Genomic DNA, 20,109 nt, shown 5'->3' with positions numbered 1-20,109 from the left:
CCTGCTGATGTCCAACCTGATGCCATTCCCTCTCCTCCTGTCCCTGTTCCCTGGGAGCAGAGCCCGACCCCCCCGGCTGTCCCCTCCTGGCAGGGACTTGTGCAGAGCCACAAGGTCCCCCCTGAGCCTCCTTTTCTCCAGGCTCAGCCCCTTCCCAGCTCCCTCAGGGATTCTCCAGCCCCTTCCCCAGCTCCCTCAGCCTCTCCTGGTGCTCCAGACCCTTCCCCAGCTCCCTCAGCCTCTCCTGGTGCTCCAGATCCTTCCCCAGCTCCGTTCCTTTCTCCGGACACGCTCCAGCCCCTCCATGTCTCCTGTCACGAAGGGCCCGGGGCCGCCCTCAGGACTGGCGGTGCCCCAGCTGAGGGGACTAACTGGTGCCCCAGTCAGTGGCAGGGGACAGTCGCTGCCCCAGGCCGGCTCTCACACCAGCCCTGTCCCCACACGGGCGGAGCGGGGCCGGCCCGGGCTCCTCCCGCGGCGGGGCCGGTCGGGGCTGAGGGGGCGGCCCGGCCGCTTTTGGCGCCATGGCCGCCATGGAGCCCGAGCGGCTGCGGCGCCGCCTCAGCTCCGCGTTCCGCCTGCGGGGGCTCGTCCTGCGCCCGTGAGTAGCGCCGGGCCGGTTCCCGCTCCGGTTCCTGCCCCGGACCCGCGGGGATGAGCCCCGGGCGGGCCTCGGGCCGGGGCTGTGGCGGTACCGGGACGGGATCGGGGCCGCTCCGCATCCCCCGCGGGATGTGCTGCTGCTTTTCCCGCCTCTTCCTCCTTCCCCCGCATCGAGGCTCCTCCAAAGTCATCTTTTGCCTGTGCTGCTGTTGCTGCGGGCCCCTTCCTTCCACCTCTCCATCCCTCTCGTGGCCGTGGGTGCCACCAAAAGCCACCCGTGGTCTCCCCTTGGAGCCCGCCCTGATGCTGGGCCGGGTGTTTGTTGAGGTTTTTTTGTTTGCCTCTGACCCTGACAACTCTGGGATCTCTTTCCGAGTTCCGCTTGCTCAGCATCCTTTGCTGCAGGAAGAAATGGCATTTCCAAAGACAGGAATGGTGTATTTTCAAATATAATAGGATGTATTTTTTAGAGATGCCCAGGTCAATGAAAAGGGGCACCTGCTTACAGTGGAAGGTGTCATGATTTATAGAGTTATCTCTCTTATTTTCCCTTTCTTTCTCATGTGTTAATATCAATTAAATTCTGTCGTGGATAGGATGTGATTATTTTGGACAGTGCCCTGATATTTTCATTAGAGAGGAGCACAAGTCCACAACTCCCAACTCCACAGCTTGTGAGACATTTTGAAGGTCAGGCTGATCACCAAAATGCCAGTTTGGTTGGCCAGCAGATGACATTAATAAGATTTTTTAATTTTTTTTTTTTTAATGTGAGACTCTAGTCTAAGGTTGAGGGGAGAACCATATTTCTAAGTCTTGTATTGTCGATAATTAAAATAACTCCAATTTCAAAGATATTGATAAACTGGAGCAGATCCTGTGGGGGCTGTTTGAGGTGTTCCTGTGGTGTGTGAGGGGAGCAGGGAGAGCTGGAAGCTCTGCTCTGGTGACATCCCAACTTCAGGGCTGCATCCAGCTTTGGAGTCCAAAATGAGAGGGATGTGGAGCTGCTGGAGTGAGTCCAGAGAAGCCACGGAGCTGCTCCAAGGGCTGGAGCCCCTCTGGAGCCAGGCTGGGAGAGCTGGGAATGTTCCCCTGGAGAGGAGAAGCTCCAGGGAGAGCTCAGAGCCCCTGGCAGGGCCTGAAGGGGCTCCAGGAGAGCTGGAGAGGGACTGGGGACAAGGGATGGAGGGACAGGACACAGGGAATGGCTTTAGGCTGGAAAAGGGGAGATTTGGGTGGGAGATTGGGAATTGGGAATTCCTGTCTGGGCTGGAATTCCCAGATTTGCTGTGGCTGCCCCTGGATCTCTGGAGGTGTCCCAGGCCAGGTTGGATGAAGCTTGGAAAAACCTGGGATAGTGGAAGGTGTCCCTGCCCATGGCAGGGAGTTGGCACTGGATGGGATTTAATGTCCCTTCCAACCCAAACCATTCTGGGATTCTGTGATTAGAGGGTCAGAGAACCTGACATGGAGAGGATGTGAAGGATTTGGGGATTTTGTACCCTCAGGAAGGGAAGATTCATGAGGAGCTAATCCCAGTCTTCCTAAAAGTGAGAAGTGTTCTCCAGGATGCACAGTGACAATGGACACAAGTTTAATTCTTCATTGCAATAGTAATTAACCTTTGAAGTTGATGGGGTAGAGAAGTGCTGGAATCTCCCTCAGTGGGAATACTCCAGGCTTGGCTCCACAGGGCCCTGGACACCAGAACCCCAGCCCTGCCTTCAGGAGAGGATTGGACCACACATTCTCCAGAATTCCCTTCCAACATGGAATTTTTTGTGTGAAGCTGAGCTCTTCCACTTTTTTCCCCTGATATTTTCAGTCCCAATAATTTTTTTTTTTTTTTGCTTTGATTTAAACCAAGGTGCTGTTTTGCAGTACTAATTATTTCTGCTTTTTAACCACGAACTGTGTGGTGATGAGGTGCACACCTGCCAAAATCAGCACAGATTGTGTGAACTATTGAATATTAATTGCTTTTTTGTGCTCTCTCCTCTGGGATTAGGGATGCCCTGAAGTATCTCACTGAAGCTTTCCAGTCCACCAGTGAGGGAGAACTTGACGATGTAATTGAAAATGTCATCGATGCCGTTGAAAAACAATCTTGTAAGTAAACAATTCCTTTTTCTTGAGCCCCTTTTCCTGGCATTTCTGATGTTACCAAGACAGAGACAGTTACTGGCAGCAGAGGCACTGAGGTGTCATGGTAGTTGATTGAGATAAATGTATTTTTTTGGCCTTTTGGTTGAACACTGAAGTTTGCAATGTCAGCAGGAGACATTTCTGCCATTTAAAGTTGGCAGTGCAGAATATCCTGACTTTTCCAAGAGTCATAACATTTTTCAGTGACAGTCACTAAAAGTTTGTATGGACATTGTTGTACCTCAAAGTGTAATTTTAAATATTAAAATGGAGAGAGACTATTTACACATGGAGTGACAGGAATGGCTTCGCACTGCCGGAGGGCAGGGATGGATGGGATATTTTGAAGGAATTCTTACCTGTGAGGGTGAGGAGGCCTTCATACTAATTTCAATTGTCAGTTCAGATCCATAAAAACAACAATGTGCCCATCTCCAGAATTGTGTTGGAATACTTATGGCAGCAATGCTCTGCAACCAAATTAACCTCCAGAATGTGATAGCTCAGCTCTCACACATTTGTGATGTATTTGGCAGCTTTGCATGAGCTATAATTGTCTTGTTCTCCATGTTTAGGGAATTCAGGGTGGGCACAGGCATTATTTATTTCCCAGGAATGTGTCCTTTTAGTGGCAATATTAACTAATCCATCCATGTGTCATTACAGAAAACATGCATTATTTGTGTGTGTTCCTGTCAGGAGACTCAGCCATTTTCTATGAAATATTAGAGACCCACTTCCCCTCCTTTCTGCAGGTTTAATTTTTGGGATTTTTTCTTTCCAGTGTCATCCAACATGATCGAGCAGCCCGTGGTGGAAGCGGCTGTCCAGGAATGCAGCCGGGCCCCGGATGAGGCCATGTAGGGTGACATCTTTCATTTGATTGGAACTTCTGGGAGCTGCTGTCATTTCCTTCTTCCTCCTGGGAAAATGAGCCATTCATTTTCTGCATTTTCTACATTTTCTGCAGAGCTCCACTTGCAGTCATTGCTCTGTGCTTTTGCTTCAGGTTGTTCCTCTGTTGCAAGAGGACACGAAGGAATTATATTCACTTGTTAGGTTGTGAGATGAAAAGGGAAGTTTATTTAGGGGATTTTAACTTAACAGCGTTTTTAAGATTTGGTCAAAGATTAGAAGACAAGAAAAACACCTTTTTAACCATAGTAGTTAACTCAGAAGTTTATCAATTTGTTTTTCTACTTAGAAAAAATTAATAAATCTTTGTTTATGTCACAAGCATAAAAAAAACTCCAGTAAAAATATAAAAACAAAAACAAAAGCAAATAAAAAAAAAAAAAAAAAGCAAGGTGACACTCCTTGGAGTCTTTGTTCTCCTGGCTGGGCCTCCAGGGGGTTCTGAATATAACCTGACTTTCTGGAATTCAGCTGCTGGGCTTGTGTGTGGTGTGTGCCACAGGTTGAATATTAACCAACATTTCTCTCCATGCTTTGTTTGCTTTGCCCTGCATGAAAGTTATCTCAGGTTGGTTTTGTTCCTTTCTTTCTCTGAAACCACTTTGGAAAAGTTTTCCTCTGGGGTAGCTGCTCCTGCTTTTTTTGTTTAGTTTTTTGAAGGCCTGATTGATTTCCCTTCTGTGATAACAAAATTGTGGAGCAATTACTGGAGTTTCTGAGGACTTTGTGATCCTGATGGATGTGTCTCCTTTCGTGATGCAAAGCATGAAAGGAGATGGTTTGCTGGGCATGTCAATTAGATCCTGTCATCCCACAGCCCCTCAGGATAGAGAAAATTTGGGTTTAACTTTGCTCCTTGCCATTGGAATCTTTATGATGCAGATGGTTTGAGTGTGACTTGACTTCATGGTGCTTTTTTGTACTTTATGTAGGTTTTTTTTTCTGCAGAAGTGAAGAGAAATCCATATGTACAAATTCTCAGTGCAGAGTCCTGAAGGGAAAAGCTCTACAGATCACAGGAACAAATCTTTTTAATTATTTAACTAGAAGATGCATGAGAAAATAAAATAGAAAATAGAATATAAAATAGAAAGAGAAAGGGTTATGATAGTGAACAAAACAAATGTCATTTTATCCAGTAGATTTGTTAGTTTGTTTCATCCACCTCCTGGAATTACAGAGTGGTTTTGGTTGCAAGGTAACATTCAGTTGATGCTCTAACTCTTCTTATTTCAGAGAAAATGTTTTCAACATCATCGGAGCCTTTGACATCCCACGTTATATTTATAATTCAGAGAGAAAGAAGTTTCTGCCGTAAGTCTCCCATATTTTAAATTTCAACCATATTTATTTAAGTTTCTCCCATATTTTAAATTTCCTGTTTTAAGAACAAAGCCTCTATTTCTATAGGATAAGTCTGGTTTTAATCTTTCCCTCTTGTCTCTGTTCAGCTGAAGCCTGAATGAGAAAGGTAATAAATGTTTAAGATCATAAACCAAGTTTATGCTACTAATGAATAAAAAAGACAGTGAGGCTAAGGACATACATCACTAAAGATGGTTTGGGTTGTTTTTTTGTTTTTGTTTTTTTTTTTTTCTCACACTGGGCTGTTTAAATTTATTTTTGTAATAAATTTGATCTGTCTGTTGCCTGTATTTATTTCTCAGTCTGTATCTTGCAGCTCCCTGAAGCCCTGGGGGGTTTCTAAGGAGAGCTCCAAATGGTAGAAAAGAAAAATTAGGAGCAGCTGGTGAGAAACTGGAGGAATAATGCTTTTGTCCACAACTGCTTGAAGGCATAACTACTTTTCCTAAAGTGGATTTCTGCAGAGGTTTCTTTGGGTGGAAGGATAAATCTCAAGGCCTGTGGGTCAGAAATGCAGAAACCAGGAATTCCTGAGCAGGAACGTCCCTCACTGAGTTCCTAAATCCTGGTGTAGCTTTTACAGCCCCCCAGACCTTTTAGATCAGGAAATCATTTTGATGTGTGGAATATCCTCTTTTTTTTTTTTTTTTTTTTTTTTTTAATTGTGTCTATGTTAATTCCTTGCAGCCTGTCCATGACTGACCTGCCTGGGCCGAGTTTATTTGGGACTGCCAGGGACAAGGCAGAGCTGTTCCGGGAGCGCTACTCCATCCTGCAGCAGGTCAGGAATGTCCTCAGGGAGGGATCCCACACCTCCTGCCAAAAATCCATCCTGCCACTGCACCTCTCTGCCTCCCAGCTTGTCACAAATAACTTCTTTCAGCACTTCATGACGCTTTTTTTTTAGGCTTGGTTTTATTACCCGATGTGTTTTTTAGGCTTAGTTTTATTATCTAGTGTTACTGATCATCTGTTTCTCAGAAGCAGATTCTTGTCAAAGGGGCTGAATTATTAAGAGCTGCTGGATGAAATAGAGTAAGAACTTTCTGGAGTGTTTTGCATAGTGCTGGTAGCAAACTGCCTTTTTGACAGTGCTCATTTATTTTTAAACTGAATCGCTTCAATTTCGATTTCTGCAGAGGACTCACAGACATGAGCTCTTCACTCCTTCGCCAGTTGTTGCTCATCCTGATGACAGCAAGAGCAAATTCCAGGTGAAAAATTGAGTTCTTTCCACTTTTAATCCAAATAATCACAGCAGTTCTTTATGCTAGGAGCCATTATTGGGAATCTTCTCCTAAGCCACGTTCAAAAATATGACTCTGATTTTTGTAATGAGCCCACACCCTCTGGCTCATCTGTGTGTTTGTGTAAAACCAGGTCCTGTGTGGGGCTTTGTCTTGCTTGAGAAAAGGCACCTGGAGAGTTTGATTGAATTCTGATTGGATTTTTCTGCCTTTGATCCCAGCTAAAGACAGTAGAAACTCTCTTGGGCAATACAGCCAAAGTGGGAGAAGTGATTGTGCTTGGGATGATCACTCAGCTCAAGGAGGTGAGTTCCTTTTTATTGTGGAGTCTCTGATCACTGCTCATCCAGCCCTAAAATACATTTAAAAATGAGAAAACTTTAATATCTCACACTTGGCCCATTCTGAGAGACTTTTCCATGAGCAGTCAGTTCCAATGTGTGTGGAAAATGTCTTTCTTTGTCTTCACGCTCTGAAATTTTTAATGTCAGCAACCAGAAGCTGTTGGGATTTTTTGGCATGTCCCTTCTTGAGAGGCTGGAGCCTCCAATGGCTGAGTTTGGACTTGTCAAAGCCCTGGACTGTGATTTTAGTGAGGGAAGCAGCAGCAATCCCAAATACAGCTGCTCCCAGGGAAGCTGCTGAGATACATTTACTATAAACTACATTATTTTCTTGCCAGTTTAAAGCATTAAACCCAGCCAAATTATTTCTAAATGCTGACTGATAGATGCTTCTGATTGAAGCTTTTGTGTGTTTGGTATATTTTGCTTTATTAATGAATCCTGGTTTTTTTAGGGGAAATATTTCCTGGAAGACCCCACAGGAGTGGTCCAGCTGGACCTTAGTAAAGCAATATCCTTTTGCTGTGATGGAAGAGCTGGAGGAATTTCCTGTAGACCTGCAGGCTTTTAAATGGAACAGTAAATCAATGCTGGCCATTTAAAATTGTACATTGAGAGTTGCAGCTCTGTCTTTCTCCTTCATTTCCAATTCCTTGGCTGCTGCAGCTCCTGCCTTTCTCTTGGATGTGCTCACTTCTCCTCCCCTGTGGAAGCAGAGCCGGTTCCAGTTCCTGGGCTTAATCTGGATTTACCTGCTCAGGTACCAAGGAATTTCCAGGCTCTCCAGGTAGCCTGTGAACTTTCAGTGCTGTCCAAACCTATTACAGCAAATTTTGGTAAAAAAAAACTACTTGAAATCTAAGAAAAAATACATTCCTTAACCTTCCTGCACCAGTTCCACAGTGGGTTATACACTGAATCCTGCTTTGTTCTGGCAGAAGGTAAAGCAGACTGGGGTTTATTTTTTTTTTAGCTTGTAATAAATTATGCTGTTGATTTATTACAGGTGTGGCTGAGCAGAGAAGTCTCATTTTGGGGACCATCAGTGAGTTTGTGACTGGGATTTTTGGCCTGTGACCTCTGGAGGCAGAGAGGAGGAATTTGAGGGTTTTGGGGCATATGAGGGTCTGGAGCAGCTTTGAGGATTGGCCCCAGAATGCTTGGAGAAGTTATAACTGGATTAGGAAGACAGCCTAGAATAACCAAAGGAATGATTTAACGATCTGAAAATGCTGCTTTGTGCTGGCAAAGCTTTAATGAGGCTTCTCATTAGGATGATGTAAGAGCTTGCAGATTTGGAGCCTTGTTTTAGCAAAAAAAAAAAGGCTATTTCTGTATGTAGAATATTCCTCTGTGCAAGATTCACAATCTCAGCCTGTTTTTTAGTGTGTTTTGTGTTTGTAAGTAGAAGTTGGGAGCAGAAATGAGAGTGGGGATAAATAAACATCATCACCCTGTTCCTTCTGTTCTCAACAGTGGGATTTGAGACAAGGAGCAGTTGGATGGGGACCCTTCCAGGACAGGGCCAGCAAAATGATTCCTGTTCCCCTGCATTCCTCCTCCTTGGCTTGAGGGGCTTGTTCATGTGGCTGTGCTGCAAATCCATGCACAGAACTGGCTGGGGTTTGGGAAAAAAAAAAAAAAAAAAAAGTTGATTTCTTGCTCAGCCCTTTTTCCATTTGGATCGTTCCGTGCTCTGGTTGTGTGGAGCTGCCACAAGAGAGGGATTGATGGAGGCTGGGGCTGGCAGTGCAGCACAGCTGCCAACTCTCTGACTAATGTCTAGGACATGATGCTGTTAGAGAAACTTAAGGGTTATTTTGCTGTTCCAAACCCCTCCTAGGTTGGTATGAGGATCAAGTTTTTCATGTGAACGCTTTTGGATTTCCGCCCACTGAGCCTTCTGCTACCACGAGGTACAAAAAGTGACTTTTGGCAGCCTCACTCCATGTTTTCCTATGGGTTTCTAAGTAAGATCATTGTTATTCTGTAATTTCTCTGACATTCAAGTATGTTATTTTTCCTCCCCTCCAAATGCTTTAAAATAAATATCATTTTAAGGAAGCAATTCTGGGACTTGCAGGCACTAGAAACCTGTAATGTTGGCAGAAAAACTCTTCCAAAGGCCTTTGGGTTCTGCATATTAATGGAAATTGGGATGTGAGGCCAGGTAACTGGTACATGGGAAAGATAAATTCCTTGTTGCTGAGAGAATGGGATAGAGGAAGGTGTCCCTGCCCAGGGCAGGGGCTGGAATGGGATGAGCTTTAAGGCCCCTTCCAACCCAAACTGTTCTGGGATCCTAACTGGAGCGTTTTAATGATACCAGAGCCTTCTATGGGAGTATCAACTTCTTTGGAGGGCCTTCCTCATCCTCAGTGAAGGCTTCTGCAAAACTGAAGCAGCTGGAGGAGGAGAATGAAGATGCCATGTTTGTGTTTGTGTCTGACGTGTGGCTGGACCAAGCCGAAGTGCTGGAGAAGCTTCGCGTGATGTTTTCAGGTAGGTGAGAATTGCTTTCACTCTAAACCTCACTCTAAACCTTGTTTTCATGGCTTGTTTTGTTCTAAACCTTGTTTCCATGGCTTGTTTCCATAAATTCTCAGTGAAAATAGTGTTTTGACCAGCAGCCATTTTCTGGGCTGTGGTAAGAATGTTTCCCTTGCTGCTCAGAGTTTTTCCTGGGCTTAGCTTAAAGACAATTCCTTAGTTCAGGAGATGAACTAAGAGGACAGGGATGGGTGGGATATTGGGAAGGAATTCCTGGCTGGGAATTCCTCCTATTCCCTCCTAATCCTGGGAGGCCCTGGAATAGAATTCCCAGAGAAGCTGTGGCTGCCCCTGGATCCCTGGCAGCATCCAAGGCCAGGCTGGATGGGGTTTGGAGCAGCCTGGGACAGTGGAAGGTGTCCCTGCCATGTCAGGGATTTAGAATGGGATTTAAGGTATTTTCCAACCCAAACCTTTCCAGGATTCTGGGATCAGTAAGGTGGACAACACTGGGAAAAACAAGCATTTATGAATTGCTCCTTTGTGTTGCAGCAGTTTTGGAACAGCTTGTCCCTCCTGCCTCGGGGAGAATGGAAGTGTGAGAGGATGACTGGTTTAAAAACAACACAGAATTCAGGGTGGGAAACTGCTCCTCACCAAAAGGGAACTGGACACAAATTAGCAGAAGTTACAAAACCAGTTCAGTATCTGGATCAGAGCTGGCAAATCCTGGGGGCAAACTGGGCCTGTCCCAGGGTTGCAGGTGCTGGGGGCAGAAAGGGGCTTGGGTCAGGGACACTCGTGTGCTGAGCTCACCTGGCAGAGATGCAGACCTTGCATTTGCTGTTTTGAGGCTTGAACAGGCAAGTGATAACCTTCTTAATTATAAACTAAATGAGCAGCTGGGGGGGAGAGCAAGGGAAAAATATTGATGAGCCATTTCTCTGGGATAAGCAATTCTGTTCTATTTACCAGCCCCTTTGAAAACCAGTGAAGTAAATCCAAGTGTGATTCTGTGTGTCAGGAAAATGGAGAGTAACTGGGATGTGAGATGAATGCCTGAGTAGCTGTTTCTATTTTTATTTCAGGGATGGGAATCAGGTTTCTTTTTTCCCCCCTTTGCTCTGAAGTGGGTGATGGGTGAGCACTCATCAGATCCTCAAACTGCTCAGGCAATTCCAGTTATTGTTGCTTTGTAATGCCAAAGGGGGAATTGGATGTTGGGAGAGCCCTTAAATTGGAATGATCATGGAGGTTAATAGCAATCCAGTGCTGCCTGCTTGCTGTTTTCCTCTTGAAGGCAATAATATGTTTTAAAACAGCATTATTTATTATAATTGCACTTTGTATGATTCTCTGACTGGATCAGCAGTGGGATACACACAAACACTGCTGGAACTCAGCCTGAAAATGCTAAAAGTGGCATTTCTACATTGCCACCACCTTTTGGAGCTAAAACCAGCCTGGATCAAGAAAATCAGTCAGGTGTATTAATAGCAGCAGAGCTTGAGGTGCAGTTTCAGTTGCTGCTTTTCCTGGAATGGGCTGAGTGCTGGAAGATGCTGGAGTGAATGGATACACTCACAGATCCTCTCTTTTCCAGGTTATTCCTCTGCACCTCCCACCTGCTTTTTCTTCTGTGGAAATTTTTCATCAGCACCATATGGCAAAAATCAAATCCAGGCCCTGAAAGGTAGGGAGGTCTTTGTAAACAGCTAGACATGTGCATTGAATTAAAATAATGATGGCAAACAAATGAAGAGAGCAGAAAAGAAACCCTTCTTTTTAAAGTGCACTGCAGCTGAGGGGGGATTGATCCATCCAAGGTGTGTTTATTCCTAACCAGGTGTTGTGTCCTGTTTTTCCCAGGTTCTTTGAAGGCTCTGGCAGATATTATATGTGAACATCCCAGCATCCATAAAAGGTACAGAGCAAGGGGAAAAATCTCATTATTTTGTGAAGCCTTTTAATTACTTGAAGAAGCTGAGAGTTACCCTATTTTCTCTGTCTGGTGAGCAGATAAAAAGCTGGTTTTGTAACAGGCCTGCAGGTTTGTTTGGGAGCAGGAGAAGTTTGATTTTATCTAAAATAGCCTGGGCATGGAAACTGCTAATGAGGGAGCCAAGGTCTCTCCCTGGAATACTTTTCCTGGCTCCTGCTCTCTAAATTCAGAACATCAGACCCAGTTTTTAGGATCAGTTTATATAAAAGAGATTTGTTAAACTTTTTTTTTTTTTTTTTTTTTAGTAGTCGATTTGTGTTCGTCCCTGGTCCTGAAGATCCCGGGCCTGGTTCTATTTTACCAAGGTCAGTTTGCTTCACTTCCTCAAAATCTTGCAATTTTTAGTGAAATTTGAGTTAAAGATGGTAAGAGTTCTTTGTTGATACCTCTGTTATTCATTTTAGACCTCCCCTGGCTGAACATATCACTCAGGAATTCAGAGAGCTGGTGCCATTTTCAGTTTTCACCACAAATCCCTGCAGGTAACCATGTAACTGCTACTTTTTATTACATTTTCTTTTTTTTACTAAAAAAATTTTTGAAAGCTACAGATTTTGGGGAAAAATTGCCTTCAATTTTTTCAAATGAATAGGATTCTTCACTTGCATGAATTGTAACTAGTTTTAAATGCATTAAGACACAAAGAATCAGTGAAGAAAGGAAGTAATGCTAAAAAAATGGATATTGAATACAAAAATCCTGCTCAAAAGCATCATGTCTTTTCTGAATCAGAAGGGAAAGAATTATTTTCATTCAATTGGTTGCATTAGAACTTTATAATGCATCTTCCTCATTTTTAGGTTAACCTGAATTAATCCCAGTGCTGTTCTCCACTCAGGATTCAATACTGCACCCAGGAAATCATCATTTTTCGGGAAGATTTGGTCAACAAAATGTGCAGGAACTGTGTCCGTTTCCCAAACAGCAACATGGACATTCCCAACCACGTGAGTGAGTCGAGTCCACTCATTTTTTGCCAAGATTTTTGATTTTATTGATCAGCAGGGCTGGATTTTGGGGACTCTCATCCTCATTCTTGTGTGAGGAGTAACCCAGAAGGATTTATACATTTAGTATTCATAGTTTTCTTTATATTTTGTCAGGAAAATAACTCAAACCACAATAGTCAGAGCAGCCAACTGTGTGTGCACCAACCATCAATGGCCTGCCAACAAACACTGACTCCTAAAGGCAAATTTTAATGCAAATTGCCATTTTTTCCAAGATTTTTTGGGTTACCCAGTGCCATTTGCAGTAAAGCAGCAGGTCACTTGCTCTGAAATCCATCTGCTTGTTTTGTCTCCTCACTTGGAATTGAAATTCTGCTTCTCTCCCATCAGCAAAGGGCTCTGGGTGGTGGTTCCTTAATGAATCCACAGCAGGAGCTGATGGGATTTACTGAAATAATTGGATGGGAAGGATCCAGGTACTCCTGGCTCATTGCAGTGATGGATGGAGTCTGGTTTTATTTATTTTACAGGAGGTTTTTTTTTTGTTTGCTTGACTCAGAAAGTTGTTTTAGCTCAGTGTCTCTGTGAACAACCCCCATGGACACTGAAGTACCTTGATTTTGTTGGGCACATTTTAATTCCTGACACTTCCCTGTCCTCATCCAGGGCTTTCCAGGAAGGAAATGTAGAATTGCAGAACTTTCTGCAGGTTGTTTTTTTGCATATTCCACTTTTCCTCTGCCTTTTTTTTTTTTTTTTTTGCCTATTTTAATTTAGCCATCAGTGTAAAAAGCAAAAAGAGAGAGGGAAAATGAGGGAAATTTTGTTACTCAGAAAGGAAAATCATCTGGGAATCAAATAATTTCTTCAGTTCAGGGAAAAGACTTTTCAAGGGTGGGTCTTGTGGTTAAATGGAAAGCAGTAAGGAAAATAAAAATCAAAAAATGAGAGTTGTGGCAATGTTGGTACTTTTTGGGCTGGAGGAACAGGTGAGTAGATTCTTCTGGAGAGTCTGATTGATGAGAGAGTTTTGACATCTTCAAATACTGGCTGATGTGCTTTAAAAAGGCCTTTGTGTATTAAAACCCCCACAATTCAAGAAGAAGAGCAGCTCAGTGCTGCAGGAGAGTTGCTGCTTTACTCTAGAAATCATTAATAATCAGAAAGAAACGAGATACAAAAAAACCCCCATCATTTCTGGGTTCCAAAAACTCCTTTATTAACACACACTGGCACATGCAGGGATCAACTGAGCTTGCAGCAAACGTTTCAAACCAAGTGTTTGTGTTTTGTTGTTTTTTTTTGCAGTTTGTAAAAACTATTTTATCCCAGGAGATAAATGTTTCAAAACCAAGTGTTTTTGGGGTTTTTTGCTGTTCATAAAGACAATTCTGTCACAGGGGATAAATGCTCTAAATGTTCCAAACCAAGTGTTTGTGGGGCTTTTTTTGCTATTTGTAAAGACCATTTTATCCCAGGGGATAAATGTTTAAAAAAATGTGGGGTTTTTTTTGCAGTTTGTAAAGACCATTTTACCCCAGGGGATAAATGTTTCAAAACTGTGGGGTTTGGGATGTTTTTGTAGTTTGTAAAGACCATTTTATTCCAGGTGATAAAACGCTTCAGATGTTTAAAAAAAAAGTGTTTGTGGGGCTTTTTTTGCAATTTGTAAAGACCATTTTATCCCAGGGGATAAATGTTTCAAAATTGTGGGGTTTTGGGGGTTTTTGCAGTTTGTAAAGACCATTTTATTCCAGGGGATGTTTCAAAACTGTGGGGTTTGGGTGGTTTTTTTTGGTTTTTTTTTCAGTTTGTAAAGACCATTTTATTCCAGGGGGTAAATGCTCTAAATATTCCAACCAAGTCTTTGTGGGGTGGTTTTTTTTGTAGTTTGTAAAGACCATTTTATCCCAAGGGTTAAATGTTTCAAAACTGTGGGGTTTGAGGTGTTTTTTTGCAGTTTGTAAAGACCATTTTATGGCTTCAAATGTTTCAAACCAAGTGTCTGTGGGGTGGTTTTTTTTTTTCAGTTTGTAAAACCCATTTTATTCCAGGTGATAAAACACTTCAGGTCTCAAACCCAAGTGTTTGTGAATTTTTTTATTTTGTTTTGCAGTTTGTAAAGACCATTTTATCACAGGAGATAAATATTTCAAAATTGTGGGGTTTTGTGTGGTTTTTTTTGGTTGTTTTTTTTTTTTTTTTTTTTTTTCAGTTTGTAAAAACCATTTTATCCCAAGGGATAAACGCTTCAAATATTCCAACCAAGTCTTTGTGGGGTGTTTTTTTTTTTTTGTAGTTTGTAAAGACCATTTTGTCCCAAGGGATAAATGTTTCAAAATTGTGGGGTTTGCGTTTTTTTTGGGTTTTTTTTTTTTAGTTTGTAAAGACCATTTTATTCCAGGGAATAAATGTTTCAGAACTGTGGGTTTTGGGGTGTTTTTGGAGTTTGTAAAGACCATTTTATCCCAGAGGATAAATGTTAAAAAATTGTAGGGTTTTGTGGTTTTTTTTGCAGTTTGTAAAGACCATTTTATTCCAGGAGGTAAACACTTTAAATATTGCAAACCAAGTGTTTGTGGGGTGGTGTTTTTTGCAGTTTGTAAAGAGCATTTTATTCCAGGGGATGTTTCAAAACTGTAGGGTTTGTTTTGTTTTGTGGGTTTTTTTTGCAGTTTGTAAAGACCATTTTATCCCAAAGGATAAGTGCTTAAAAAATTGTGGGGTTTGGGGTATTTTTGCAGTTTGTAAAGACAATTTTATCACGGGATAAATGGCTTCAGATATCCCAATCAAGTGTCTGTGGGGTGGTTTGTAAAGACCATTTTATCCCAGGGGATAAATGTTTCAAAATTGTGGGGTTTTTTTTCAGTTTGTAAAAACCATTTTATCCCAAGGGATAAATGTTTCAAAACTGTGGGGTTTGGTTTTTGGTGGTTTTTTTTTTTTTTTTTTTTTTTTTTTTTCAGTTTGTAAAGATAATTTTATTCCAGGTGATAAAACGCTTCAGATCTCAAACCCAAGTGTTTGTGACTTGTTTTTTTCTTTTGTTTTGCAGTTTGTAAAGACCATTTTATTCCAGGGGATGTTTCAAAATTGTGGGGTTTTGGGGTTTTTTTTTTTGCAGTTTGTAAAAACTATTTTATCCCAAGGGATAAACGCTTCAAATATTCCAACCAAGTGTTTGTGGGGTGGTTTTTTTTTTTTGTAGTTTGTAAAGACCATTTTGTCCCAAGGGATAAATGTTTCAAAATTGTGGGGTTTGCGGTTTTTTTGGGTTTTTTTTCTTTAGTTTGTAAAGACCATTTTATTCCAGGGAATAAATGTTTCAGAACTGTGGGTTTTGGGGTGTTTTTGGAGTTTGTAAAGACCATTTTATCCCAGAGGATAAATGTTAAAAAATTGTAGGGTTTTGTGGTTTTTTTTTGCAGTTTGTAAAGACCATTTTATTCCAGGAGGTAAACACTTTAAATATTGCAAACCAAGTGTTTGTGGGGTGGTGTTTTTTGCAGTTTGTAAAGAGCATTTTATTCCAGGGGATGTTTCAAAACTGTAGGGTTTGTTTTGTTTTGTGGTTTTTTTTTTTGCAGTTTGTAAAACCCATGTTATTCCAGGAGATAAATGCTTCAGATGTTTCCAACCAAGTCTTTGTGGGGTGGTTTTTTTTTGTAGTTTGTAAAGACCATTTTATCCCAAAGGATAAGTGCTTAAAAAATTGTGGGGTTTGGGGTTTTTTTTTGCAGTTTGTAAAGACAATTTTATTCTAGGTGATAAAACGCTTCAGATCTCAAACCCAAGTGTTTGTGACTTGTATTTTTCTTTTGTTTTGCAGTTTGTAAAGACCATTTTATCCCAGGAGATAAATATTTCAAAATTGTGGTGTTTTGGATTTCTTTTTTTTGCAATTTGTTAAGTCCATTTTAAACGCCTCAGATCTCAAACCCAAGTGTTTGTGACTTGTTTTTTTCTTTTGTTTTGCAGTTTGTAAAGACCATTTTATCGCAGGAGATAAATATTTCAAAACAGTGGAGTTTGGGGTGTTTTTGGAGTTTGTAAAGACCATTTTATCCCAGGAGATAAATATTTCAAAATTGTGGGGTTTGGGGTATTTTTGCAGTTTGTAAAGACAATTTTATCATGGGATAAATGGCTTCAAATATCCCAACCAAGTGTCTGTGGGGTGGTTTGTAAAGACCATTTTATCCCAGGGGATAAATGTTTCAAAACTGTGGGGTTTGGATTTTTTTTTTTTTTTGCAGTTTGTAAAGATAATTTTATTCCAGGTGATAAAACACTTCAGATCTCAAACCCAAGTGTTTGTGACTTGTATTTTTCTTTTGTTTTGCAGTTTGTAAAGACCATTTTATCCCAAGGCCACCTGTGCCCGCTGCCCCTGTACGTGTGTCCCGTGTTCTGGGCCTACGACTATTCCCTGCGGGTTTACCCGCTGCCCGACGTGCTGGTCACGGCTGACAAACACGACCCCTTCACTGTCACCAACACTGAGTGCCTCTGCATCAACCCTGTAAGGGTCAAACACAGTCTGATCGCTGCCTGTACTGTGTTGTGCTTGCTGATGTGGGGTTTTCTCCCCCTTTTCTTCACATAAATGTGGTTTTTTCCACTTTTCCGCTGCGTTTTCCTCACTAATGTGGTGTTTCCCCCCGCCCCTTTTCTCATATAAATGTGTTTTTTTCCCCTTTTCCACACCAATGTGTTTTTTCTTCCCCTTTCCCACTGCATTTTCCTCACACAAATGTGTTTTCTTCCCTCACACAAATGTGTTTTCTTCCTCCCTTTTCCGCTGCATTTTCCTCATACAAATGTGGTTTTCCTCCTTTTCTGCTGCATTTTCCTCACACAAATGTGGGTTTCACCTCCTTTTCCTCACACAAATGTGTTTTCTTCTCCCCTTTTCCACTGTATTTTCCTCACACAAATGTGTTTTTTTCCTCCCCTTTCCCACTGCATTGTCCTCACACAAATGTGGTTTTTTCCCCCCCTTTTAATTTTCCTCATACAAATGTGGTTTTTTCCACTTTTCTGCTGCATTTTCCTCACTAATGCGGATTTTTTCCCCCCTTTTCCTCACACAAATGTGTTTTTTCCCCCATTTTCCTCACACAAATGTGGGTTTTTTCCCCTTTTCCACTGTATTTTCCTCACACAAATGTAGTTTTTCCCCCCCTTTCCGTTTTCCTCACACAAACGTGGATTTTCCCCCTTTACCTCATACAAATGTGGTTTTTTTCACTTTCCACTTAAATTTCTTCACACAAATACGGTTTTTTCCCCCTTTTCCACTGCATTTTCCTCACACAAATGTGTTTTTTTCCCCCTTTTCCTTATACAAATGTGGTTTTCCCCCTTTTCATTTTCCTCACACCAATGTGTTTTTTCCCCTTTTTCACTATGTTTTCCTCACACAAATGTGTTTTTTTTCCCCTTTTCTACTGTATTTTCCTCACAGAAATGTGGTTTTCCCCGTTTTTCACTTCATTTTCCTCACGCAAATGTTTTTTTCCCTTTTCCGCTGCATTTTCCTGACACAAACGTGGATTTTTCCCCCTTTTCCTCATACAAATGTGTTTTTTTCCACTTTTCTGCTGCATTTTCCTCACTAATGCGGATTTTTCCCCCATTTTCCTCACACAAATGTGTTTTTTCCCCCATTTTCCTCACAGAAATGTGTTTTTTCCCCCTCTCCACTGCATTTTCCTCACAAATGTGTTTTTTCCCCCCTTTCCATTTTCCTCACACAAACGTGGATTTTTCCCCCTTTTCCTCATACAAATGTGGTCTTTTCCACTTTCCACTTCTATTTCTTCACACAAATATGTTTTTTCCCCCCTTTTCCACTGCATCTTCCTCACACAAATGTGGATTTTTCCCCTTTTTCCCACACAAATATGTTTTTCCCCTCCTTTTCATTTTCCTCACACAAATGTGTTTTTTTCCTCCCCTTTTCCACTTCAATTTCCTCACACAAATGTGTTTTTTTCCTCCCCTTTTCCACTTCAATTTCCTCACACAAATGTTTTTTCCCCTTTTCCACTTCCCTTTTCCTCACACAAATTTGTTTTTTCCCCTTTTTCCACTGCATTTTCCTCACACAAATGTGGTTTTCCCCCCCCCCTTTTAATTTTCCTCACAGAAATATATTTTTCCCCCTTTTCCACTGCCTTTTCCTCACACAAATGTGATTTTTTCCCCCTTTTCCTTCCCCAGGGTTCATTTCCCAGAAGTGGATTTTCCTTCAAGGTGTTCTACCCCTCCAACAAGACAGTTGAAGACAGGTAAATGCATTTTTTTTTAATTATCAGGAGAGAAATCACAGAAAATTGGTAATATCTGAATGTTCCAGCAGCTTTAATTTATACTTCATACTTAAACAGTGTAACAAAATCAAAAGCCCAGAACTAAAGCAATAAATTTAGGAATTACAAAGCTCAATGATGGGAAGCACAATCCAAAAGTAAAAGAAGAGATAAATTATTGCACTGCCTGATTTTCAGTGATACAGACCTAATTGGGAAAGCAGATTTGTTCCTGGGGATGATGGTTTTTACATAAATTAATTAAATTTAGGAACAATTTTTGCTTCATTCCCTGATAATCATCAAGCCCTGAAGCCACTTTCAGGCTTTGATTTCACATAATTTTTAAATCTGCACTTGTTCATTCCACTAAGTGGGAAAAAAAAACCAACTGCAACATCAAGAAAGTATTAAAATGTATCAAAAGGGGCTTAAAATGGATGAAAATCTACCTGTTTAAATGATGGTATAACCCAGTAAGAAAAGCATAAATTTAATCTCTTTATTGGAGAGACCTTCCCAGGGAATTAATAATGGCTCAACCCAATTTAACTTCTTGACTATAAAAAATACCCATCATGAGATACTGCAGGTCTTCAAATAGCTGAAAACATGATCAAGTCTTTCTTAGATAAACAGAGAATTATTAACTGTGAATACATAATAATATATTATTATAAAGTGTGAATTATTTTAAAAATAAACCTTCTAAATACTGTTTTTCTTTGGTATTTTCAGCAAGCTCCAAGGACTCTGAATTCCTGTGGCACAGAAAAAAGGGGCAGTGAACCCATGTGAAACCAGCTGTAGATCTTATTTTTTACATGCCTTAGTTTTATTATGGACTTTTTATAATAAATGTCAAAGTCAAAACCCATTTGTTTTGTACCCAAATAAACTTTTACAGGAAAAGACACTGGTGTCAGTTTAGATAAAGTCAAGAGTGAGAAATAATTGGCCAAGCATTAAAAAAAAGGTAAGTGGAGGAACCAGCTGTGTCAAACAGGAAAAGGAGCATTTTAAATAAAGAATTGAAGATAAGGAGAACTTGGATGGCTGGTTATCTGCAAGGGAGTCTGGAAATAGAAATAGAATTTTTCTTTGGGAAATGCCCAGGAAAGATCTGTGAGGTGTTTTTATGATGGCAGCACCTGTCTGAAGATGGTGTTCTGAACCAAACAGGACAAGGAGTGGTAAAAGCGAGGACATGATGCTTTAGAGCTTCTGGAGAAGGAAATCTTGATGAAAGAAAGTGAGAAAAAGTGAAACTAAACCAAAAGCTGCTCCAGGTGCTTTTGAACGTGGAGAACAGAGTGGGGCCACCCCAAAGTGCCCACACGAGCACAGGGGGGCCTCGGCCAGGGCAGGAACGAGGAGGGACAGACAGGGGGACACGGGCTCTGAGGGGACACAGCAGGGCTGGGGTGGAAGGCGGGTCCTGGACTGCCGGGGATTTAAAAGAGCTCTCTGTGAGGGGATGGCCGTGGAGCTCAGAGCTCTGGGATGGGGAGAGAACATAAACTTTGCAGAAGGATGAGATGACGGTGATAAACCAGCCCTGCTGATGCCAGGAAGCCACTGAGAAGAGGGAAAACGCGAAGCCAGGATAGAGGCCTCAGCCCTGAGGGACAGCCGCCATATTGTTTGCCGTCTCCATAGCAACCACAGCGCCGCCGCCATCTTGTTTACCGTTACCACAGCAACGCCCGCCATCTTGTCTGGCGTCCC

At 41.8% G+C, this 20,109-nt stretch overlaps 1 protein-coding gene and 1 long non-coding RNA gene across 4 annotated transcripts; one reads left to right on the top strand and one right to left on the bottom strand.

Moving 5' to 3' along the window:
• The first annotated feature begins 526 nt into the window (after positions 1 to 526).
• On the top strand, positions 527 to 20,103 carry POLE2 (DNA polymerase epsilon 2, accessory subunit). 3 transcript variants are annotated; one of them, XM_083864305.1, is made up of 19 exons: positions 527 to 601; positions 2,615 to 2,715; positions 3,536 to 3,611; positions 4,903 to 4,980; positions 5,719 to 5,812; positions 6,171 to 6,245; positions 6,500 to 6,583; positions 7,077 to 7,133; positions 7,515 to 7,563; positions 8,466 to 8,538; positions 8,952 to 9,124; positions 10,716 to 10,805; positions 10,982 to 11,036; positions 11,360 to 11,419; positions 11,519 to 11,596; positions 11,953 to 12,061; positions 16,413 to 16,589; positions 18,293 to 18,360; positions 19,120 to 20,103. In XM_083864305.1, exons 1-19 carry the CDS (start codon positions 534 to 536, stop codon positions 19,136 to 19,138), a joined length of 1,584 nt encoding a protein of 527 aa, XP_083720431.1. In that variant the 5' UTR covers positions 527 to 533; the 3' UTR covers positions 19,139 to 20,103. The 3 variants fall into 3 exon arrangements, 2 of the variants coding, with proteins under 2 accessions (XP_083720431.1, XP_083720432.1); XR_014590444.1 differs by lacking the exon at positions 19,120 to 20,103 and having other exon boundaries at positions 11,953 to 12,065; XM_083864306.1 differs by lacking the exons at positions 16,413 to 16,589; positions 18,293 to 18,360; positions 19,120 to 20,103 and adding an exon at positions 14,364 to 14,678.
• Positions 14,872 to 16,518, bottom strand: LOC310911096. The gene is made up of 2 exons (XR_014590445.1): positions 16,360 to 16,518; positions 14,872 to 15,992 (listed from the first exon to the last, which is right to left on the bottom strand). It is a non-coding gene; the product is annotated as an uncharacterized lncRNA (long non-coding RNA).
• Positions 20,104 to 20,109: the final 6 nt, after the last annotated feature.

Source organism: Zosterops lateralis, assembly GCF_965231275.1.
Source record: "Zosterops lateralis genome assembly, chromosome: 6".
Taxonomy (NCBI): Eukaryota; Metazoa; Chordata; class Aves; order Passeriformes; family Zosteropidae; genus Zosterops; species Zosterops lateralis.
Note: the sequence above shows the minus strand (reverse complement) of the source record. Positions and strands in the feature narration are given on the sequence as shown.

Bases quoted from the DNA above. Each gene is read 5' to 3' on its own strand.
- POLE2 (XM_083864305.1), top strand. From the start codon at position 534: ATGGAGCCCGAGCGGCTGCGGCGCCGCCTCAGCTCCGCGTTCCGCCTG. The intron at 4,981-5,718 runs GTAAGTCTCCCA...AATTCCTTGCAG, and splicing joins GAGAGAAAGAAGTTTCTGCC to CCTGTCCATGACTGACCTGC. The intron at 11,037-11,359 runs GTACAGAGCAAG...TTTTTTTTTTAG, and splicing joins CATCCCAGCATCCATAAAAG to TAGTCGATTTGTGTTCGTCC.